Source organism: Athene noctua, chromosome 2, assembly GCF_965140245.1.
Source record: "Athene noctua chromosome 2, bAthNoc1.hap1.1, whole genome shotgun sequence".
In the NCBI taxonomy this organism is placed as follows: domain Eukaryota; kingdom Metazoa; phylum Chordata; class Aves; order Strigiformes; family Strigidae; genus Athene; species Athene noctua.
In genome coordinates this window covers 142,385,581-142,411,195 of record NC_134038.1, presented here as the reverse complement: position 1 = coordinate 142,411,195, position 25,615 = coordinate 142,385,581, and the positions used below count along the sequence as shown (strand labels likewise).

Sequence of the window (25,615 nt, the reverse complement as noted above, 5' to 3'; positions counted from 1 at the left end):
ATGAACAGGAATGTCATCACTGCAGGTCACACCTGGAGTACTGTGTCCAATTCTGGGCTCCCCGGTACAAGAGAGAAATGGACATACCAGAGAGAGTCCAGCAAAGGTGGTGAAGGGACTGTGGCATCTCTCTTGTGAGGAAAGGCTGAGAGAGCTGGGCCTGTTCAGCCTGGAGAAGAGAAGGCTCGGGGGGCTTTTAATGTGTGTAAATACCTGAAGGGAGAGTGCAAAGAGGACAGAGCCAGACTCTTTTCAGTGGTGCCCAGTGGCAGGACACAGAGCAATGGGCACAAACTGAAACACAGGAGGCTCTGTCTGAACATCAGAAAACAGTTTTTCACTGTGAGGGTGACTGACCAGTGGCACAGGTTGCCCAAGGAGGTTGTGGAGTCTCCATCTTTGGAGATACTCAAAACCGTCAGGATGCAGTCCTGGGTAGCCTGCTCTAGGTCGCCCTGCTTGAGCAGGGGGTTGGACAAGATGACCTCCAGAGGTGCCTTCCAACCTCAACCATTCTGGGATTCTGTAACAGGATAAACTGGAATGTGACTTGTCTAAATTCTTTCTTTCCTGGTCCAACCAGGTAGACTTCCTCCGGGAGAGTTGTGATCAAAATTGATACTTAACTTGATTCATTGCTTCCAGGAATAGGATGTGTCCATTTCTCATATTAAGGACTTCTTGAGGTAATAACATTTGCCTTATATTTAGTCTTCTAGATCTTTTTTCCCTCCCAATTGCAAAGATCAATGGAATGTCTTTTTTACTGCTGTTGTCAGTAACAGATGTCCCCTGTTTTATTTAGTTAAGGAAGTGAATCTGCAGCCTGAGGGCTGAATGCACAATATCAGATCATGTTTTGGCAACCCATGGCATCCTGAAGTTTTCCATGTTACTGTCAAGTGGCACTCAGCTGTATGTTAATGTGAGGCCCACCAAATGTGCTCGATCTGTTTTGTGCTCAACAGTGAGATGGTTTCCTACCCCTTTATATAGTATGTGGCTTTCAGACAGGAATAACTTAGGTTGCAGTTTCTGGAGCTGTCTTCCCATAAACAAGAACAGGAATTTTTCATATATAAAGCACTCCAGTGCCTGTTATCCTCTGACTGGGTCAGTCTTGCTGGAATAAAGTCCTAGAAAATTTCCTCTCATACCCTGCCTACTGCCTTTTCAGCAGAGTTGGGGAATTGGGTGCATTTGTGGTCCGTTTATTTCTCATCATGTTTCATTTACATCTCCAGCAACCATTAAGGACAGTCTACTCCTCTTTTTGGCAAATAACAAAGCTGTGTAGATGTTGACTCTGGCAAATATGGTTGGCTGGTCTCAGTTTCTGGCAGAATATTCTGTAAATTGCTTTCAACCATAGAGATGTTCCAGAGAGAGAACTTTGAGTTGAACAATATAAACATTTTAAAAACTTTCATTAAAAAAAACATGGGAGGAAGGTGGTTTTGACTGAAAAGAAAGTTTTGATTTGAAGAAACTGTGTCTATATAAAAGATTTCAAGTTAAGAAAACTTAAATTATCCGTTTGGAAAATATGCTAGTTTAAAAATTCCCAAGAAGGAAACATTTCTAAGGAAAATCTGGAACAGTTTAATTTCTTTACTAAAATAATTTACAGACATGGTCAATCAAATTCCTCATTTCTTAGCAAAAAGATCCTGAACAAAAGTGTCATGCATCATGCTGGTTTTGATTGCACAGACTTTTTAATTAAATCAAGTTTAACATATGCTATTGTCCCCACAAGCAGGTATAAACAACTGTTACTGTCTGTGATTTACATAGCTAGTCTGACTGATTTGAAGTTAGTTATGAGTACCCCTACAGGTTAGAAAATTAATGTATGCCATTATTTTCAATTAAATAGGCATCTGCTCTACTGACTTAGGAACCTAATTTTAAGCATACAAACTTGACAGTTTTGCTCAAGTAGGAGTGGTATACAAAAATCAAAGAGATAATAAAATTAATATTAGACAACCACATAAAAAAAGCTAAGCATGCAAAAATTCCTTTGAAGAAGAGCATGCCTCTTGTGCATGGTACACATCTTGGAGACTTTTTTTATTTCCATATATCTTTTCCTTGACTATTATTTTTAAAACCTCTTTAAAAGGTTTTAATTTAAGCAAAATACTTGTCAGTTCATACTTACCAATGCCAAACATTTATTTGGAAATACAGATGCTATGATGAAATGTCTTTTTTTAGTTCAGCATCATAAAATTTGCCCAGAATAAGTTAGCATCTTTGTACAACAGCCAATTCCTTGATCAGTGTGTTAAATTTGTTAGGCCTAAAGTTAAAGACATGATGATTATTCTCAGTGCCATTAAGTTTAATGAATTCCAGTGCTTAGAGTTTAACTGCAGTTAATACTGGAGGACATTTGTCTTCCTTATTCTGATGTGATAGGCCAATTCACGCACCTGAAAAATGCAATTTATTTAGTACTTCAGTGCTTGTCTAATTTTAGGGATAGATAAGCAGAATATTAAATCTGAGATGCTGCCAGGTCATATGAACAGAGTTCATAGAAAAAAACCTCAGAGATACTTTGGAAGTGTGATTCTTTTCTCCATTGCCTTCCTCGGGCTCCCACAGCATGCTATAACTGAAATGAAAGCTGAAAACAGTACAAGGGAAAATGAGCTGCCTTTTACAGTTTTTTATTAGAAATACTTGCAAGTTTCATATAATTTAGTAAAACGACAGCTGTATGCATGAGTGGCAGCTTTGAATCCTAATGCTCCTTATCTCTTTTAGAGTGATTCATTTCAGGGAAAAGAAACTGTACTGTGATAAAAACAGGAAGTTAATTGCTCAGAATAAAAGATGAATAAAAACCCAAGTGGCTGCTCAGTGCTTTTTCTGTCATATTATGAGCAATAAGCATGTATACAGAACAGATCTGTGGGGGCCATTTGGAAGATTTTAAAAATGTCTTTCTCTGGTGCAAGAGATTCAGATACATGAAGCTGAGTTATACTTGCCAGTAACTTCTGCTCAGAAACAAATTAGAATGATATCATTTGAAAGAAGGCAGTAAGAACTTCAAATTATTGGGCAGCCCTTTAAAACTGTCAGGGAGAATTTTAAAAATACCAAAGTCATTAATGAATGAGAGTATCAGCAATGTTTACAAAAGGATCAAAGTGATTTAGGAGCCACGAAGTGTAATCCTTCACTCCACAGCAATCATGTTACCAGCAGCAGGTACAGGACTTGCTCTGTGCAACCTCTTTCCATCATGTAGTTAATGTTTCATCATCCCAGTGGCAAAGAAAAATATATCCAAGGATCTATATTGGTGGTTTGAGCTGCCATTTTTTCCTTTTCAGTAGAAATCTCATCCCTTCATGCTGTTCTTTTAAGATAACACCACAAAATTACTGTCCATTTCTGTGAAGAGCTGAGAGACCTGCACTGAACTCTCCACAAAAACATGGAGATGGATGAGAAACATCGCTCTAAATCAGGCTATTGTTTTAGCTGGGTTTTCTGTTGAGTGGGAAGGGTTTCTGTGTTTGAGAGATATTTTTTTCCCACTGAAATAAATTGTAAGTATGTGTTTAATAGCCCGATTCTTTTTTTTTTCTGTGTTTGGTTAAATCAAACCATTCCCTGTAATAACAACAAAACTTGTCCTTCTGTTCTTTTAACAATGTAGTATAAAAGCTGTATATTTACAGTCCCTTCATAATCACTATACTTAAGTTTCACCCTCTTTAAACTCTAAACAATGTAATCAAAGTTTCTGAAAGCCCTAAAGAAAAGATCCTGCTCGGGTCTGCATCCTCAGTCACATTATGAATCATATCAAAGGTCAAATACATCCAGCCTGAACAGAGAAGGATTTAGTGAAACTATTTTGTAACTGATACTTAAAAAAAATTTAACTGATTATGAGTTTACCAAAGGGTATACTTTGAGAGTCCTTCATAAAGGACTGTGTGGATGTTGAACTGTGTATATATCAAAATGCTTATTCAGTCAGCAAAATTAAGAAACATAATTACAGAAGTATATCAGAACTAATCAACCATTTCAGTAAAATTCAACCACATACTTTACTTGTGTAGAACTGAAGCATGGAGCATGAACTTTATTCCTTCCTGAATAGCTATATATTAATCATTCTATATCCTTATCCATATGCATTCAAGAATACTTACCACATTATTTCAGAGGGCTCAAAAATCATAAATTGGTGGGATTTTTTCCCCTGCTTACATTCATCTTACATTTGCCACAGTGAGTTTATGCAGTCTTAAAGGCCAGCAATGTGTATACCAGATGGGCAGAAAGCCCGTCAGATGTGATACTGAAACATAACGGAGGAAATGGGATTCTCATTCGCCTGTGTGTTTATTTATAGCTATTTCCAAAATACTTACAGTCATACCATCTAAATTAATATCTCAGTTTTATTATTTATGAAGAAATATTCCAATATTATTAAGTCAACCAACAGCAGCACTGAGAGAAACCTCTTATCAGCATTTCTGTTCAAAGGGATAATTGCTATTACCCTACAGCTCTTTCTGTTCTTATCTATTCCCTTACCAAGTGAAATACTACCAATTTTCTCAGTTGTTCAGTGGCTACCCATCCACAGTCAGTTACGCACAATTTTTTGCTTTCCATAGGTCTTCCAGCTTTTTATGGTTTTAGTTTTTAAACTGTCTCTCAGCAGTCCCATAGCATAGTGCCAACAGGTGGACTTGTGCAGGCAGCAGGTAGGTAAGTCTCGCATGTCTTGTGTCTGCTTGCAGAAGAGGTTTCTTTCCATCCCAACTTTCTTTGTCTCTAGGCAAGAGGTTTCTCCATTATTCATGTTTATCCTCCTCCACCTTCCTGCTAAGGAGAGATGATCTGATCATAGAAGCAGAGTGTCTGTAAGAGGAAAATAGACCCAGGTTAGATGAAAATGAGTCCTGCTCATGCTCCAATAGCACAGTCGCTGGTTTCTAGCTCTGCGATGGTGAAGCTGGTACACCTGGAGGCTGTTCCAGTAATAGGCTCGACAGTGGGAGCTGCTTTGGAAAAAGTCCAAGCCCATGGTCCTTTGCCACTAACGTCTCCAGGCAAGGTAGGATGTGGCAAACTAAGCCGACTCCGACAGCATGACACTGGCAAACTGACTTTGAACTGTTTAAGATGGAAATTCAACAGCAGGGCCTAGTGCTTAGAAGCTGTGAGCCAGAGTTTCAGCTATTTTCAGGATTTTAATTGAAATGAAATGGATCTGTCAGGGGGCTGGGGAGATGTTCTGAGGCTCCATCTTTCACTTTCTGCTAAATGTCACTATATGTAAATATTTTAGCTTTGTTTTAAGGGACAATAAATCAAATAGATAATTATACATCAACACAATGAAACATATATTTTGCCTCAAAGTCACTGATTTTAGTGGAGATTATAGATAAATATTGATTATAAATAAATATCTTTTGCCTCGCTGTCCTCATAAAACTAGAGGGCAAGGAAGAGGAATAGAGTTGTTCTAGTTTGGAAGAAGAGAAGTAGCTGACTACAAATTCTTATTTATTATATTTCAGAAAAGCTACAGATATGTATCACATTAAAATACACATATATAAATATTTCTGCCATTTTCAAATTTAAGAATAGTAAGGAAAACATAATTTTTCTTGCATTTAAAAAGTGTGGGTCTCCTTGAACAATGCTAACTCTATAGAGTAGTAGAAATTCAAATGTTGGAAGAGTTCCTGGGTCATTGGCTATTCTGAATCAGTTGCAACGTTTCAATTTTGCTGTCTTTAGTACAGAAAGACTGAATTTTATTTTTTTTTATTTATTTTTATTTATTCATTTAATCCTTTACCAATAATCTGTTGGTTCTGTTTACACGTGCATAGCTTGGGAAAGCATTGTGCAATGCCATCACTTTCTGTGTTGCTAGTGAAAGCACAGAGAGGAAGTCAGGATTGTACTACTGCACAAAAATATGTGCCTTTGCAGGTGAATGCCTTCTAGCATTTTAATTTATTGGCGAATTTGTCTTGGTCTCATCCTGGTTGAACATTTTTATCTGTATTATAAAATTCCTTTCTTGTTTTTGATACTTGTTTTCAATCAGAGCCCTCTGAACCAAATAATTATTTTTTTTTTTCCATGTTGGTACATAACTTGATTTAGTTCCTAGGAGTCACAATGGATAGTTTGTTGACCTTGCTTTCAACCTTCATTTTATTTTCTTACTTTTCTCAGTCACAATCCCCTATCCTTTTCAGAGGGATGTCACAAACATATGTTCACTAAAGATTACACAGTGGCAGTTCTGTTTCAGGTTTTAAAAAAGATAATTATTTTTCTGAATTTACTTGTTTGAGCAGAAGAGGATGCACTGTGTGCTGGAGTGTTTTAACTTCAACAGCACTGCATCCATAGGTTTTGTCCTTCTTTAAGGTGGATAACTACACCACCATTTCCTTTATGAACCTGACAGAGAACTTGTTTGTGCTTTAAGGGTTCTGATCTAGGAAAGCACTGAAATAAATATGTAACTATGAGCAAGTATAAAATCCGATTTGCTACTCTGAGCAACTATGCCTACTAGCACTATACAGTGAAATTAAGAGTGTTTAAATAAAAGAAAAGAAAAAAGGAAAGAAAGATGATCCTATTTAAGCGATCTCATCCTGGAATTGTTCAAGCAGTCTGAGTTAAAATAGTTTAGAACAAAAATGTGTGCAGAAGTTAAAGCGGTATAAAATAAAAACATGACTCAAGTTCACGGTGCATTCAGTCCACAGGAACAAAGTATATGTTTGTAAGATTTATCTGAAAATACTGTGCTTAAATGTTTACCAGTGATGACAGTATATTCAAAATAATTTTAAAACTGGAAATTGTGAAGATGTAAAGAACTCAAGACATGAGTAAGGTGTATTTGCAAATAAACTGAGCACAGGGATACTTCAGCTATCACAGGGACACAGAAATACCAGCAGATAATGGTTCAGCACAGGATCAGTACGTAACCACTACTTCTGCAGAAATTAATACCCGAAGGCAGTATCTGAACTTGTGTCTCCCAGGGTAATTTATTAATATCTGAAATTATTTCAGTTTGTGCAAACATTTCACAAGTAGCAAAATTCTCAAAGTAGAAGTGATAATATATATTCCATCCTTGATTCTGATACGCTTGGTGAAGTTGATTCTAATTATTTCATACTCCCTTCTACGTAGAAGAAACTTTCTCTAAACCTCGGCAAAGCAAATGCCTTGTGAAAACTCTCCTAAAAATTCCACCTTACCATTGACAACAGTTTGGTTGCTAACAAGCTGAAGCCATGTCTGTAAGACTGACTAATACAGCCATATTGTTTCCATGTCCTCCCCATATGTGTGTCTGCAGCCATCTGTTGTCTCTTGGCTTACACTCTTAAGTCCTTTAGAGAAGCGGGTTTTTTCTTTGTTTGTACGGCACCCAGCAGAGCAAGGTCTTGGTCCTGATGAGGGCCTGTGAGTGATACAGTTAAATAATAGACAAGTTAAATTAGTAAATAAATTAAAATTTTGTTTTAAATTCCACTGTATGTAATTCATTGTTCGAAAACAGTGGTTTTGGCTTTAAATGTCAGCATATGCTATAGTATTTTCTGTGGTTGGCTTGGATCATAAAAAATTATGGGGGTGTCAACCAACATTCAACTCTCAGGCGTTCAAGATTAAAAGGTTAAATCTTGTATTTAATTGTTAGATTCAGAAAAAAAAAACTAAATAAATTCTCACAAATGGGAAACAGTAACCACTGCTTTTTACTCCAGGAAAATTTGCATAAAATTGAGAAAGCAATTTATACCATGCATCTACATCTTATTTGATGTGTAAAATTCTACCAATATCCAAAAGGTATACTCTGGGTGTATTTTCTGAATAAGCACTTAAGTGCTAGTAAGACCCTTAGCAAATCCCTGGCTTCAGGATTTCCATGCATCAATCTCATTTTTCCCATTATTTTCCTCAAAATATTGTGATACGTCAATAGAATTATTTTCTAATTTGCCCTGACAATTTGCCAAGACTCAGGGAATGTTTCCTTAGTGCTCTTATTATGAACACTAAAAGAATTGAAAATGTTCCTGGGTAAATTAATATAGGAAAAGTCCAAGTGCTATTAACTACAAACAAAAAAAAAAAAAACCAAAAAAAACCCCACCACATCTAGTTCAAGAAATCCCTGATCTGCAAATCTGCATAGCCTGGGAGAGTATTCTGGGCAGTACCATTATGTGTTTATATCATGACATACATCTTCCATTACACTTTACCCTACCCGTCATCAACCAGCATCAAACAAGACACCAGGAAGACTGGGCCATTCCTCCAACACAGTTCTGTCACTTTTTGTGATATGTTTTTCATTGCAGCATTATTGCTTAAACACCTTAAATACCTTTAAATACTCTTCTCTTTGAAGATGGTTTCCTTTCTGCTGTACTTAACACTTGGTAGTGCTGCCAAGTTAATTCATATTAGGATTCAGCTTTAAGACGAATGGAGTTTTGCCACTCTGAGTGTTCATGAATTAATAGCTTGGACATATATTGTTGTAAGCCTTTGACAAGAGAGTTTACTCTTCCCTGAGTTTCTACATGAGTAAACCAGAGAAAAATACAATTTTTCTTTCATTTCACGAGCAGTAAGACTGAAAACTAAATGGTATTATGAAAGAAAGACTCTACAGTCCTGATTTTGTGAGTTCATATTTCCTGTTTTCCAGCCCTTATACTTCTGTGTGAAGCTCAATGTCATGTATTTGGGAGAAAACTTGTTTAAACTGATAAAAACAAGGTTGGGAAAGAGTGGCTTCTGCCAAAACTATATTTCTTCAGACCTTGGCTTGTGTAGGATGCTAAATTCCAATGCCCTTACCCATGCCCTCAAACTTTATTACAGCTTGTAAAGTGATAAGCTGTAAAAGGAGAGGATTGCAATATCAAAACCGTAACACTTTCTGTAATCTGTTCTTGAAGGTTCTGACCACTTAGAGTTAGTCACAGCTGTTTTTCTGAAACAGTAAAATTTGATGAAAAATGGTATGGTAGAGGCATCGCTGATCTCATTATGAGCTCAGGAGACAAGGAAGGTTATAAAAAATTTATTTCCATAGCTGTCTTTGTAAAGGTGAGAAGATAGATGAAAAGAAAGGTAATAAAAAGGGAAGAGCAAGCTTTGGACAAATAGAGAGCACCAGAAATGTATAGATTGGGGAATAAAGTAGCAAAGAAATGGCAAATAATTACTCATGAAAGAATTGGTTTTCGTTACAAAAGAAAAAAGAAAAAATTAACAATGTAAGCAAAGTTCTGGATGTAGATAAGAAGAAAAACAAATATGAGAAGCATAAATATAAGTCAAGTTTTTTCCAGATTCAGTCTTTCCACAACAAGGAAAATAGTTGGAGATGTGTATATGGAGGCAGTCAAATAGAGTCTCGCTTTGACTGGAGACATAAATACTAACCTGCTTTACGTTGTTAGTGAAATGTAAATCGATGTGACATCACAAATAATGTACTTCCTTTTCATTCTCATATACAATTCAAGATGTTACTGATTATCTGTAGTGCTCTAAATTATCTGGAATGTTGAAAGTATGGAAAAGTTTTTTAAGGACCCTGGGACTAAATTTTCAGAAATAGTTTTTCTGCAAGATTGCATCATTTAATTTGCACATCTTGGTCTCCCGTGTCTGATGCAGTGATTCCTTTGTTTGATTTGCTGCTTGGTTTAATTTTTTCCTCATATGCAGCTCCCGATATTAGAAAATCTTGAGCTTATGTGCTTTATAGGACACATTGTTCAGTAAATTGACACTGATTTTTTATTTTGGTTAGTTAGTTAAATGATTGATTTTTATTTTGTGGTCAACTGGTTAACCTTTGAGAGCTGTAGCTGATTGAGGTTGAATCACTGTTCACATGTTTCTGGTACTGTGTGTGTCAGTTTGGATGAAAGGTCGGTTTCTGAAGGAAGCATATACTATAATGTTTTTCTGTTGACTTACACTTGGCCTGTTCAAATTTATAAGTCTCTGTTCATGCATAAGAAAGAGCAAATCAGCACTGCTATTTGTACACAAAATAAAAATGGTATCCAGGGTACTCACTTTCTCAGCACAGTGAGACATAAAAGTTGGCACTCAAAGTGCAGTGAATGTTAACAGGACAAGAATCGAGAGCATCTGCACAATGCTGGCTATAAATCACTTGCTTCATCTTTTACTGCTAAAGAATTTAACTTTAGAATACTTTAAAAAATTGTCATTTTTTCTGAGGGACTTTGTGATTTTGCTGCTTTCCTTTACAAAACATTAAAACATTCATAATTCACAGAACAATTTTAGAAAGATACTGTGAAAAGACTAGTCTTAGAAATGTTGATTACAAGAGACCTCTGCTCAAGCTGCTACTTGGAGCGAGACAATCACTAACATCAGGTCAGTGACTTTGAATAGAAACTCTACCGCTTCTATGAGTAACCTCTTCTGGTGCTGCACTGTTAGTGTAATGAAGAATATTTTCCTAATGACCAATATGAACCTTCTGAGGGGCACTTTTGGGCCATGGTCCCCCATATCATCTGCCATTGCTGGGTAGAGTTTGATTACATCATCTTTGTAGCTCCATTCATTTGCAGGCTCCCAGCAGATCCCCCTTAGGCTCCTCTTTGCCAACATAAGCAAACCAAGCTCCCTCAGCCTGTCCTCTAGGACTGTAACCATCATGGTAGCCCTGCACTGGATTCTCTCCAGTTTCTCAACATCCGTCTTGAACTGGAGGCCTAAAACATTATTCAAGATGAGGGCTCACAAGCACTGAGTAGAGGTGGGTTATGACTTTCCTGGATCTGCTGACCGCATTCCTCCTAATGTAGCCAGTACGCTGTTTACATTGTTTGTGATGAGAGAACTTTATTAAACAACTCAGCAGCCACGGTAGCCTCCAGATCCTTTTCAGTGGGCTTGAAACATTGCAATTTCCTTTCCTGTGTGCACTGGTGCATTGGATTTTTTTCTCCTCAGATGCAAAATTCTGCACTTATTGCAGTTTCTAAAGCAGAAACCTCAAAAATGTTTCTTATGCCTAGTTTTCCAGTGCTTCATAGTGTTTCTGAATTGAAGTTCTACCAATCAGCACTGCAGTCACACCTCCCTATTTTGCATCATCTGAAAATCTACTGAGTGTAAATTTTGTCTCCTCATATAGGCTGTTGATGAAGATACTGAACAGTATCTTCGTAGCAGTACATTGGTTACTGTGCTCCTTTCCAGGTACATTGACTCTATTCTTTGAGCTTAGGGGTCTGACCAGTTTTCAGCCCACCTACAGTCCTTTTGTTTATCCCATACTTTGTCATATTATAGATGATCACACTTTTGGAAATAAGTGTCAAAAGCCTAACTAAAGTAAAAACATATTTCATTCACTCCTCTCCCTCATCTGCATGGCCAGTCATTTCATCAGTTCAGGCAACCAGATTAGTAAATTCTTGTTGACTTTTCTTGATTATTGTCTTGTCCTTTACATGTTGGAAATTGATTCCAAGAGGACATGCTCCACGATTTTTCCAAGAACTATGGTGAGGCCAAGCATTATATAGTTTCTGAGATCCTTCTTGCTTTTCTTGAATATGGATGTATTTCCCAGTCATCATGTATGTCCTGTAATAGCAGTGATTTTTCACGGATGGTAGCCAGTGGTGTTGCAATCACATCATCAGCTTTTTCAGCACCCATGGGTGTATCCCAAGTGGCCTCATGTATTTGAATGCATACTGCTTCAGGTATTCACTAGCCTATTGCCCCCCTGACTCTTAGACATCCCTCTCCTTCCCAAACTGTAGGTGCAGAAGTCTGGGAGCAGACTTGGCCTAAAAAGTGAGAGACAAAAATGGAATTGAGTGCTGTAGCCTTTTCTGTATTATCTATCATTATCTATCTTACCTCCCATAGTAATCAGTAGACCTACATTTTCTTTTAACCTCCTTTCGCTGCTCATAAAGTTCCTTCTTGTTACCCTTTAATGTCTTTCATTAATTTTAGCTCCAGCTGGGTTTTGTGCTCCCTTGTTTTGTTCCTGTGCCCAATGATTGTGTGCTTGTCCTTTGTTTTTTGTCATTGTTTCCACATATGTGCTCTCCATTTTCACCATTTCTATCTCCATATGTGCTTTTCCCATTTTAAGAAGCTCCTTACTCAGCCAGATGCACCCTCTGTATACCTTGTCCTGTATGTGCTGCTTCCTCATGTATTTCTGGGTTAGGTCCCCATTCTGTGACAAAGTCTTCCCCACTGTATTAGCTAGTCTGTTCACAAAGATGTTCTAAGTTGTCTTTCCTCATCAAATTGGGTGTCACAACCAAAATAGTTGACACCCAGCTAGTGCCACCAAGTATGTAGTCATATGTGGTCTATCGGATATATCTGCTGCTATCCAGGCTTCTCCCTTTCGCCATAGAATTAAAGAGAAACACCACCAGGATTCCTGTCCCCTTTGCCCTTTCTCAGGAGCCCTACAGTCACTTTTGAAGTGAAATGCTTTCACATCACCATGTCATTGGTGTATGTATGAATAATAAGAAAAAAACATCAGAACATTAGGTGACCCCCAGTCTTTCAGCAACACCACAAGTTGTGGCTCCATGCAATCAAGAACCCTCCTTATCTGATGAGTCTGACAAGAAGAGAGTCACCGACCACTCTGTCACTCATCACTTTCTCTTGGTAGCACTCTGATATGGTGTCCAACCTGGATTCTTCCTCTGAAGGAGCTTGTTCTTCCCCTCTGTGGCCTGGGTCCTGCACGACTGGGCAGCTCTCCTGTTGCCAGAAGTCACAAACTTCCAATTTCCACCTTCTTAGGAATGCATGTCTTAGGAGTGCGTGTCTTGCCTCAGTTGCACTTTCCCTGTCTGTTGCATAAGCTTTTACACCTTGAAAGATCCTGTCAGTCACCTGTTTGTCACCCTGATGCAATAAAACACACCTTCCTCTGCTTTCAGCTCTTCAGCTGCTGCTGTGGCAACTGCAACAGAGCAAGCCTTCCTCCAGGGAGGTCACCCTCAGGGGTCCATCTGCACAGAGGTTGCCACAGCACTGCCAGTGACAGCAGGGACAGTGTCTTATAGCAAGTCGTCACAATTTGTTGCCTTCTTATGCAAACGGCACATCTGAGTCTCAGGTGTCAAATGCCAAAGTAACTGTCTTGCACATCCCACTGGCAGCACTCCTTGATGCCCTTCCTGAGGGTGCCAGATAAGTCAGGAACTCCAAGGGAATTGACTTAGCCTTGTGCAAGATTTCCCAGTTGACAGGAAGCCTCTTGCGCTGTCTGTGAGTTCCCAGCCACAGTACCCTCGTTTGTGTGTGCTGCATCTGCCGAAAGTTTCTGCTCCCCATGCTGGATCCTAACAAGCTGAAAGACTGGTGGATGTAGTTTACTCAGCACTGGTCTAACGTGCCAAATGAAGAGGTACTGTTGTACAGTTGAAAAGGTTAGCTTCAGAATCTCCCCAAGTGGATAGAGCTGTCCAAAAGCATTTGAAAATCAATTTACTGCGGTTCTAATCCATGAATAAGAAAAAATATTGTTGGAAATATTTATTACCAGAAGTTAGATTTGCTTATTCACTTACAGTAGATAAACTGGGTTTCAGTTACTGGCTAATGATTTTAGAATTTCATTATGTTATTTTATAGTAAAATACTAAAATATTGTTGTCTTGCCCTATCTTACAGCTGCACTTGCTGTGCACTGGCAATTTAAACTTTATGGTAGATTATTTCTTGCAATCATTAGCTGTATGTACTAGGAAAAGGTCTTCTGCAGGGACATTGCTTGAACAGAAATAGCAATGCTGATAGGCCTGTATAGGCTGTGACAGAACTGCAGACTTTGAAGGAGATTAGTCTTCCAGCAACTCTACATTGGGAATATAAAATCAATCTCTTTGAGGCTTAAGTGGTCAAAGTATAACGTTAAGTACAATAAGGTGAGGGTATATTAATTTAAGGATAAACAGCAAAGAAAAAATGTTTAATATCTCTAGACTATAGTGTGAAAAAAAGTGTGTAGGGAAGAAGTGATATTGGTAGATATTGCAAAATACTACTGTTTAATTTTTTTTTATTTATCAATTGCTTTTGGATATATGCTATATTAGTGCAGTTTCCTTTTCTTGTCTCTGACTCAGTTTCTGATGGAGATTAAGATCATATGTACCATTAAGTCATGATTGATTTATTCAATATTCACCTCTTTATTCTAGGTGATCAGTTTGGGATTTATTTCATTTTGAAATATAGTTCATACTGTAATGTTCAACAATCTCCTATCCAACATGAGTATGATAGAACTGCAAAACTCCTAAGAAAAACAAAAAGCTAAGAAGTTGCTTTACCTTTATCTGCTTAATTTCAATTGCATACTTAAACAAACTGCTTATATTGTACGTGACTAAGCTTTGAAGGAATTTTTCTAAAGAAGTGGTGAACTTTCTCTGCAGTGTGGTCTTCAGAGTCAAGGCTGGATGCATTTGTAAACTGGCAAGGAAAGGAGTTCAAAGAGAAATTCTTAGCTGAGGTATTTCCCATTGCTTATACAAGGCATGTGGCTAGATAATAATGCTTCTCCTGGGCCTTAAAATCAAGAATCTGTTTTTTAAACTCATATTTTAAATCACGCTTGATGCATATTTGTTAAACATAATTTAATAATTTAGAGTAACTGCTTTATAGTATGTGAGCTGAAAATAGTTTTCACATAAATATTACGTAAGACACTGTGTGGAATTGCAGTTGGCTGGGCAATTTTTTTATGCAGATAGAGCATGATGTATTACACAAATAAATGTGCCAAAATATGTGGCAGTAATGCATCCTTGAGGTATGGTATTAGGTCTCATGAAATACATGCCTTGAAATATAAAAACCAAATTTTTCTGAGGTTTCAAAGGAGTTGCTGTGGAAATTACTCTTTCAGAAATGAGAATTTTTCTTATTTGGTGAGTTTTTTCTGCCATTGGTGTGGTACTGTGTTTGCACAAGCAAAACCGCATAGCTCATCTGCAAAAGAAATATGAATTGTTAACCTTTCTTGGATCAATATAGGCAGATTTTTTATTAGACTCTTTAGAAAGTAAAAGGGAAGTATTAATAAACACTGAAACATTAAAACCAAACCCTATTTCCATGAAATGACAAAAGAATAAATATGATTTGAAGGTGATTCTCTTTATTTCCAAAATTTTCTCAGGAACAAAGAAACAGGGAAAATTAGAAGATGTCCTAGCTAGATGACCTAGCATGTCAAGGGTTAGCTTACCAGTTTTACTGTGTATCATAAAAAGGTGGTTTTTAATGCTAATAACCTCTTAATTGCAGGAGGAGGAATTGGAGGCCCAGATCTCATTTCTACAAGGACAACTAAACGACTTGGAAGCCATGTGCAAATATTGTGCAAAGATGATGAACACACATCTTGGTAAGTGCAGTACCCTGTGTTAACCTGTAAATCTTTACAAAGGCTCTTTTCATGTTTGTATTAGAACTAAAATAATATTTATGTAGTATAGTGCATATTATTTTACAAACCATGAAGATTGAATTGATGTACCCAGTTCTATCAGATTCTGCCAACCACTGTATCATTATACTGTCATATTTTTAAATTTGGGATTATGATAGCCATTGATGATGAACAAAAAAAAAAAAAGTAGGGGCATTTTGGCACAGATGCCTTTTGACTGTTCCTAAGATTTCTTGTAAGAGACATGCTGGAGTTCACAGGATGTGAACTTACACTTTTTAAGCCCGTTTGCAGTTCAACAGTCCCAGAACGATACTTGATGCATACAGTGGTGGTTGTATAAAATTCATAGGCTTTCATTAAATGTAGCATCTTCACAATCTATGCTGATCAACTTCAGTATGTAAAAATGTGTTTCTGTAGGCTGTCTAGTTTGTAATATTTTGCTCAGACCGGGAGAAATACAGTAAGACATAAGTCAGTACACTGGGAACAGAATCAGCAAAGACTCCAATCTAAAATTCAACTTATACATTGCCAAGACAAATCAGAGAAATTAAACCAAAAGCTTCAATCAGTTCAGGTGTAAATATGCTTAGCTATGCTTCAATAAAAGCAGGATTTTAAAACTGTGTTGAACTGAACTCCAAAAGTTAGTATATTTAGTTATGTGAAAAAGCACTGTTTTTAAGAAACCAGGGCACAACTGTAGTAATTTTAAGGTTTATTTATAGCCTGAAACATCTAAGCAAATCAAATTAAATTTGAATATTTCAGTGGATAGAACTAAATATATGATACCTAAGTTTGCCAGATCAAAAAGATCAGATGTGAAAGCCATATTATACTTTTATTTTCATTTTATTTTATGTGAGTGTTTTAGTAGCTGCTGTTATGAACCTAGGAAAAGCTATAAATACAGTGTTATTTGAAAGTTTGGAATCAGGGCCTTTGAAAGCCAAGCGTAAACGTCTAACCCCAACAGTTTTAGTCTGATATATTGTATTGCTTCTGTGAAGGTACATGAACAATAATGAGACTAGAAGCAAGCAAAAGGGATAAATTATTAGCTACTGAAATGATGGGGAAAATATTTCTGTGTCAAGAAGAAAAGCTGAAGTTTCTTTCCTTTAGGAAAGAAGACAAGGAATGTTTGTTTAGCAGGGATATCAGTTCAGGTACAAGCATAAGCATTTCAGCAGTTATGGCTCTGGACTAGAGATCACAATAAACCCAAACAGAGATACTTGAAGTAATCTGCCTTTCAGCACTGGATCCATGAAATGAAAGCAAAACATTTGTGGTAATATCCAGGTGTTAAATTCTTTTTTCCAAATACATTAGAAACAAAAACATTTAGGGCCGGTAGTCTCCCAAGAGCACCGTGGAGCAGTTTGTTTCCCTCTCAGGTTCGGGGAAAGCCATCCCCTATACAGCTTTGGCTGCAGGGGTGCACCGGGTGCATCCTGGCACCCCTGCAGTGCTCTTCGGAGCCTTCCAGCCTAGTTTCCTCGAAGTCCTACTCCCTGTACTTCTTCACAATATTCCTGCATGTCTTCTGAAGATCAGGGGCTGCTAACTTTGTAAATTTGGGTTACGGTAATGTGTTTAAATCCTGTAGAGGTTAACAGTTAACATGCGATAAACAGAGCACAAGAGAGACTGAGATACCACCAACCTTCACAGCTTCTGCACTTGTAGCAAACTGATGAGGTTAGGTCTCCCGAAATCAGCCAGCAAATGATCCATGGGAAGGCAGGAAAAAAAACACCAGGATTCTTTCTGGTCTGACCTGTGCAAAATCCTTTCTGACCTGAAATCTGTGCATCAAGTTTGTCCTGGTGATCTGAGCAGCACATGCCAGCAGGCTGTCCAAGAAAACGGATTCTCTATAAGCATCATATGATAGAACGTGCCCTGAGGATTATCTCCAGTGTCCATCCGCTGCTCAGGGCTTCTGGGAATGGCAGCAAAACAAAACTCAGAGCATAACAGGTAATTTCCATGTTAAGGGAAAAGTTAACACCTGGTCTGATTCTCCTCCAGGCATCTCTTACCCATGAAAATTGTTCATTTCAGAGATCGCAGAACCTGTAATCTGTCAGGACACTTAACTTCAAGGCTATTACTTCTTCCTCCGAGGCTGAATTTTTCCGACTTTATCACCCAGCTTTTGGCTCTTGCAGCATTCTTGATAGCAAGGTTGAAAATCCTCATTTAACAACTATATGCAGTGACACTGTCTTGCTAGGTAGAACACTTTCAGATTCATTTTGTAGGGGTTGCTTTTTAAACCAAATAATTTTTGTGGTCTTCCTGTGAATTCTTCGGGGTTTTCACATGCCTTTTGAAGTGGGTTAATCACATTAGGATATACTGTACCAGCACTGGGCTCAGCAAAGTGGTTACTTAGCAAAGGGAAGGTCATCTCTTTACACTTATGCGGCATTCCTCTTTTTAAACGTTTCTAATGCAGCATCACATTAGTGCTCTTTGATACAGTGATAGGTTGGGGTGATAATCCATTATGACCTTTAAAATTTGGTGGATCACAGCTTTCTAAACAGAGGATTTTATCCTGTAGGTAAAGTTAGGAAATGTTTATTTCCATATGTGTTCCTTGCATTTGATTATATTAAAATTCATTTCTTGTCATTTGGCTTTTTAGCTGAATAATTCAGGTAACTGCAATGTCCTCTGTTTTCTGCTACTACTCTAACTGCAGACTTAGCCATCATACATTTACTAGTTGTCTAAATTATTGATAAAAACGTACGGATATATAAAATTTGAGGAGCCTTACAGAACTATTTCCTTTAACAAAGAGTTAGACAACATTTTTAAGAATTATCAATAAGTCAGTTTTTTAGTCTAAGCCTTTTAAATTTGATAAAGTTTAAGGTTCTTATTTTTAGAAAACCCACATTTTTTTATATTGACATTTTAAACAGTTTTTTTCAGACTTTATTATTCTTTTTCCTGTATTGACTGCATTATATTTACAGGTCACAAGGCTAATTCAAGCTTATAAAAATGCATTTCCGGTGACCATTCACCACAGAATTATTTAATTAGCACTATAAATCAGTATGTCAAACAATTATAGAATGTTCTTTCCCTTACAGGGAGAATTCTAATGACAGTCAGAGGCAGTTACTTCATGAGAGATACCATGTGTGTTGTGGCTGAGAAATTATTAAAATAACCACAAAGTCATCTATTCTGTTTTGAATCCCTAATCATTTATAATCTAGTAATATCAAATCCAATTATACCAAGTATATTTTTATATGATATCTTGTTAAAATAAAAATTGCCTATTTGCCCTATAATGATATTACATTTCTTTACTAAGACCATTGTATTTCTATAGGTTTCAGCAGATATCTGCTAGTACTGCATTTTGTTTGCATAGAGTTCAAGGAAAGACCAGAGGGATAGAAGGACAGTTTTTATTTTGTTCATATATTCAAAGATGCTTTCATTAAATGTTTATCTCCTTCCATAAATAAACCACACAGTGTACCACACAGCAACGACATAATTAACTGCTTGTAATATCAGAGGATGTTACCATGGGAATGAATGATGGTTCTGAAATATTACTACTTAGTGCTATGTGTAGAAATTAGAAATAGGTTTTTGATTATGAAAATGCAGAAAAGCTGTTCTGTGATCTTTGTCTCCTTATTAGGGCTTTGCATTAGGAAGAGCTTTAAGAACTGCTAAGATGGAATGCCTTTTAATGCCTCTGAGGACAAATGTTAAAATTTTTATATGTAAAAAGGACAGATAGGAAGACAGATTTTACTTCTGTTCCCACCCTTTTTCGCAAGCTTGTCATGGCTTTCAAAAAAAAAAAAAAAAAAAAAACTGTGTTCAATTTTTCCATTAATGAAATGAAGATACATCCAATCTTGTAAGCTTGTCCTGTGGCTTTGTTCGCAATATAAATGCAGAATATTACTCAGCTGATAGTGAAAAAGTGTAGCTGCCATAGCTATTACGGCTCCAGCATCATCACAGATACATTTTCTTGATGTTATTTTTTCACATACACTGGCCTTTTTCAGGAAATAATATTGTCCCTTGTGCATTCAGTAATACAGTAATGTTCTTCAGCATTTTTCTTCCTGAGGTACTTTTCTGTTAGTGCACATAAGTACCTCAAGGCTCAGTGATTCAGAAAGCCATAATATACCAGTTAAGTATTACCATATTATAACCTGTCATAATGTTATTTACTTTTCGAAGAGTTTTGATTGTTTCCTCCGTTCTGTTCTTGCAATATATGTAAAGAAAAGCGTCAAGCTAGCAAGTGCATTCAAAAGAATATTTTCCCTGGTGAATGTGGTCTCTGAATAATCTGTCTGAGACCCGCACTCAAACGTTACACAGAAGCCCCCACAGTATCTGCTGGAAGGCTCCTCACTTGTCCTTCACATTTGACATGAAACTGAGTTTGAGGTGTTAGTTCAACATGAAGTCCATCTGGAGGGTCTCAAAGAGCAAAGCTTCATTACATCCCAAGCTCAAGCCAACACAGCGCTGTTAAATGGCAGGTCAAGTGACACCAGTTAATGACACTGTCATCTGACACCATCTGCTATTCTAGTATCTTTAAGGTTTAGACCATGTCAGCACTGGCCCAGGATTAAAGCACAGACTCTTAACAAAAAATAAATTAAGACCCTGGAGAAGTATCAGTCTTCCATGGGCAAGTACTAATGTGAGAGATTGTGAAGGATGTTTATGAGCTTGCCAGTTTTGTTCCAGAGAGAAAAGTGCTGAATTTTAAAATGTCATCTGTTTATAAAGGACAGGAACCAATCCATCACTGTTCTGTAAGACAGAAGAACCTACCATTTGTTTCCAACAGAGATATAGTTTCAGACCTCCAAGTGTGTGAAAGTTTACCAAATAATTACACATGTAGTACAAGAAGCCCTTTTCATGGGAGGCAATTTAAAGGAACATTGGTTCAGTATTAACTTGGATATGGGGATCTTTATATAGAAACTATTCTTTTTTGATAGGCAATTTATCAGGTTATGAAAGTAGAGAAACTGAGGTCATTCCACACTTGCTTTTGCTTAAGGGCAGCACTATGTAAATGCAGAAGGTTGCTTCCCCAGCTAGCTGAGATTCAGAAGCAATTTAACTGCTTTCTCACAGCATAGAGCCTCAGCTAATGAGCCCTGTGGACTCATACCAGCTCTGCAAAGAGTTAGCCCACAGAGTTCTGCACAACACCCTGGAAATATGTGCAAAGGTACCCAATTATACTAGAAGAAACCTGTCTGCCTGGTTTTATTAACTTCATACTGGTACTGCTAAACTTGAGACAGCTGATAGAGAGACATTCAGGTGGGTCTCAGAAATATGTTGCTCAATATCCAGATTTCTAAATCACTTCTTGTCTTGGAGGCAACGTCACAAAAACCTCTCGGCTCTGACCCACATCTAGTAAGCTTTATGCTTAAACATGATGGCTAAGACAAAGCAAGTAAATCCTTCTCTGAGCTACCTGTACAGGGCTAGTTGAGTTGTCCTTATGCTGCATTTTGTAATGTGACTTCTGCTATCTGTAATATGTTGCTATGTCCTTCACCAGTACTCCAGTACATCTCTGCCCCTCCAGTGTGGATTATGGAAGGGATGTGGAAAAGTGGTTTCCATCCCCCATTCTTCTAACCACCACTGGCATTCTGCCATTGGAATGACATGTCAGCTCTTGGCTTTCATAGTTAGGCTGTAGATAACGGTACATATTTACAGAATGCCCAGAAGTCATGGCATCACAGTAACAAAAAAAATGAAAGCTAGTCTTTTGAGATGGGATCACAGGATGTGTCCCTGCCACAGCCATCAGGCAATGCTGGCAGTTTTAAGATTCACTTACGCTGCTTGACATCTCCCAGACAAACATTACTTGGAAGACTTAATAAACACAGTTCAAAGCCACCTTTTCACTGTGATTACTGCAAACACCATTAGCAAGGAAGGAAAAATATAAAAATAGATAAATAAATACTTACAGGATATAGATGCGAGTATAATTTTAGTTACTGTGTTAAATAGCACCTTTAAAGGCTTGATTAGACTGGCTTCATCCATCCTTCTTTTAACAGTGAATGCACTTGTTGCAAGGATGCATTTCATTATAAGGATCATTTGCAGTGGAGAGGGGAAAGTTGACTGACTTGCTGATTATTTAGGGGCTGATATATTGCCCGTTATAGATCTGGATGCAGTACTTGTTAAACATATGCAAGATGGTACTGAATTCTTGTTTTATGTATCATGTGATGAGGTGAATGGACATTTTTGTAAGGATAAAATGAAATGGAAATTATTCTGCTGCCCTGGGTTGAAATGAAATACTTCAGGATTTGTTGAGGAAGCAAGTGCGTTAAAGGAGTTCTCTTATGCTTGGGATATAAATAAAACAATCCATAGTTTATAAACCCAGTGTGATGAGAAATGCTATAAATAAAAAAGGCCCCATCAAACACAACCCTGTGAGTCTAAGGGAATTGCTCCTTTGCTTAAGAGTAATGATGTAAACTAACCTATGAAAACAGCTTATAAATAAAGAACATTAACAAATTTATTAAATCAAATACAGGAATGGTTACTAGGAAATAAATATTTGTTGTATAGCATGACTTTCAGACTTCACTTCTGGTCATGCTATATATATATATGTAGGAAGAATAAAAGTGTAATTCTTCATGCCTCATGAATTTTAACCACCGTTTTGTCCCCTGAGGGTAACTCCTAAGGTCAAAAACACACAGTTCAACTGATGGAGAGCTACTTTCTTTCTACCACAGCTGTGCCAATCCTGAAAGTCCGACTGTGGTAGGCAGTTACAGATGCTTTCATCCCAGTAGTCTGAATGCAAAGATGAAAATAATTAAGTTTATGCACCCCATCATTACATTAATAGCTTTCCCTGCAACTTTCACTGAATTCCTGTCACAACATTTACTTCCACTGGCTTCTTCCTTCTTTCCATTTATGTGGTGAACCTCTCTCGGCTGCTGGCGATCCACCCTATCCTTCCCACCATTTCTTAGGCATTGGTTTCTCTTCTGATGTCAGCTTTAGAGAATAAAACTTTAACAGAAGCTAAAATCTGACATGACTAAATTGTTCATTTTCCCATTATTTCTGTAAAGATCTTTGGCATTATTATAGCTGAACCTTACCATAGTCACTGGTTTGTTTATTATTATATTCTTCAAGATACACCTTTAATTTAAATCATTATAGCTATGTTGTAACCAACCAGGTGAGCAGAAGCATATATGATATGTTTCTTTCACTCTCCACACTTTGTTTAGCCTTTCACAGTTGACCATCATGTTCAAAATACATTGCATCGTTAGAGGAAGGGCGCAGAGCTACTTGAATGATCCCAAACAACTGTTTTCACTGAAGAGGACTGCAGTAGGTAAAGAGACTAGGTGACATGGAAAAGTCCCCATCTTCAGAACAGAGCAGCAGCGTGATTCAAAACTGTACATAGGCAGCAAACAGAAAATTAATACATTTATCAAATTTGTGCCAGACATTAAAAAGTGCAGGGAACAAAACTAAGGCAACGGAGGAAAATTACTTTCCTTTCACATGCATTTCTAATTATCTTTTATTTTTAAACCAGTTTAAGTCAAAGTCTCTTCTAAGAGGCAAAACACTTTCGTGTGCAACTCAGAACACTACTGAATAGTTGTACTGTACAATTCATTAATTTCTGACATCCAGATTCTTATATAATGAAACAGAAATTGCAGTTGTCTCACCCAAAACCCAGATACACTCTGTGGATACTTAAAAAGTCGTTAACAGTGTAACACTGATTTTAGGAGTACTGCCCCATCTCCTCATGGCACATTTGACCCTAATATGTTTTCTATTACAGAAATGCCATAGGTTAGAAACAAAAGATAACGAACAGAGACAGAATATAGTTAATAGACTGAGATTTATTCAATGAAGGAATAACCACAGGGTAATCATAAAGGTCTCAAAAAATTATCAAAAAGAACGTTATACAATACATCTGGGTGATTAACACAAAATAGATTGAATGATACAGTGAAGCTAACAAATTGGCCCCATTCCTTCTTCCCTGCCTCGTGGAGATGGCACTTGAAGTAAGTGTCTTTGCTATATCTATCCTTAAAGAGAACTGAAAAGTCCTATAGTTGTAGTCAGAATCCATAATTTCTTTCTGTACGCTTCTTTAAAATTGAAAGGGCCTGTTTCATACTGTGTATTCCTTCCTAATGAAGAGTAGTCTTTAGCTTCAATGCTTTAGCTTTTCTTCCAGGCTACAATAGCTGTAGGAAACATACTAATTACTGAGCAACAACCATGATAATTACGTTAGTAACATGTATTGGATGTATGTATTATCTCCTGTATCGCATCGGTTGTCTTCATTGGTGTTCGGTTCACCTCAGAAGAAACAACTATCCAAGACTTAAATCATGGGTACTCTGTAGATTTCAACCTGAAATAAGTTGCAACATCCTTTTTTTCTGAATGGCAGCACAATTTCACCAGCTTCATAGCACAGAAAACTGTGGATGTTTTCAATAACCTTTTGCATTAAGTATTTTAACCAATAATTGTCTGGTATATTGCTATTTACATAGGCAAAACTTGCACAGGCTAAAATCAACACACACCCTCAATACAAGTTATTCAGTTATGGTTATTAAATATCAGTTAACCGGGTAAATATTTAAACAATGTTGATAATACCTGATCCAAAATGTAGACGTTGTCTGAGGAGTTAACATACATTCTTTGACCCTCAATCTTTCAAGAATAAAATATGCAACAGTAGCCTTTAAAGTCTTTACAGTGGAAAAGAGCACAAAATGCATCAGCGAATACTCCTCTTACACACAGAAATAAGCAAATGCATAACACTTTAACATCACATGAGTTTCTCCACAGAGGTCAAACACTAAAGCTAACCGGAATGAAATCATTCGTATGCTTATTTCCATAAGTCCTCACTGTAAGCAATTAGGTTGACAGAACAGTAGAAACTAGTAACTGCAGTGGTGGTTTTCATACAAATAAGGAAAACTCTAAACAATGATCAATTAAAGGAAAATACATGTTGATATATTCAGAAGTATTTATTAACACAGGTTGAGATAACATCATAATCCTATACTGGAGAAAATGATCTCATAGAAAACTTCAAAAACTGTTTTCACAGTTTGTTGTCATTTATTCTATATATGATACACATCATAGAAAATCCCTTACGAATGTTTTAAATGGAATTTCAGGCATTTATGGATGTTTGCTTTCAAAACTCTCAATCTGTCCAGCTTTTTATGTAGCATTTACCACAATGGTATTTTAGTAAATCACTCTGCTTGTAAAATCAGAAACAGTTTTAATGAGTTCAGCCATACAAGAAGTAGAAAACTTTATATTTTCAAAATCTCTACATTATCTACAATAACTATCTTTTACACAACCATAGTAATTTTAAGGTGTAATGTCTGCAATCTGTTGCAGTATGAAGGAAGTCTTTAGAACGTAAGGAAGAGAAAATGTATAGTTTCCCCTTAGGAAAGGTTTCGATTTCTTATGGCTATTAAGTTTGTCACTTATGCAGAACGAATTTTCATTTGCTTGTCACTTCACACCAGAGTAACTTTTCTATTTCTAGTGAATGTAAACAGCAAGAGAGCAATTCTGCAGGAGAAGAGAGAGAGAGAAAAAAACTTGCTTTCAACTTTAAGAAAAATATATTGCTTGGAGGTGCTCAGAGGCTGGTAGCCCTAGTAGGTGTTAGTAAAGAGTTTTAGTGAGCAGAATGGAGATGGGGGAATATGGAGCACATGAAACAATAGCTACTACACAGATGTCATTTGTCTTAACAATGATCAGCACTGTACATTCATGTAAGGAGTGTGGGATGGTACAGTGTATCATCACCATCAGGGCTGAAATTTCTCAAAATAAATTAGCCCTTCATAGGAAGAGAACGCTCTCTCACCTGCC

At 37.1% G+C, this 25,615-nt stretch overlaps 1 protein-coding gene across 7 annotated transcripts in view; it reads left to right on the top strand.

The window, feature by feature from the left end:
• The window catches only part of TBC1D5 (TBC1 domain family member 5), a 327,916-nt gene that overhangs the window by 284,614 nt on the left and 17,687 nt on the right, over nt 1-25,615 (top strand). For all 7 annotated transcript variants that reach the window (XM_074900506.1, XM_074900500.1, XM_074900502.1 and 4 more), the window contains one exon: nt 15,430-15,529. In XM_074900506.1, coding sequence (XP_074756607.1) covers nt 15,430-15,529 — 100 coding nt within the window. The remainder of the gene's footprint in view (nt 1-15,429; nt 15,530-25,615) is intronic.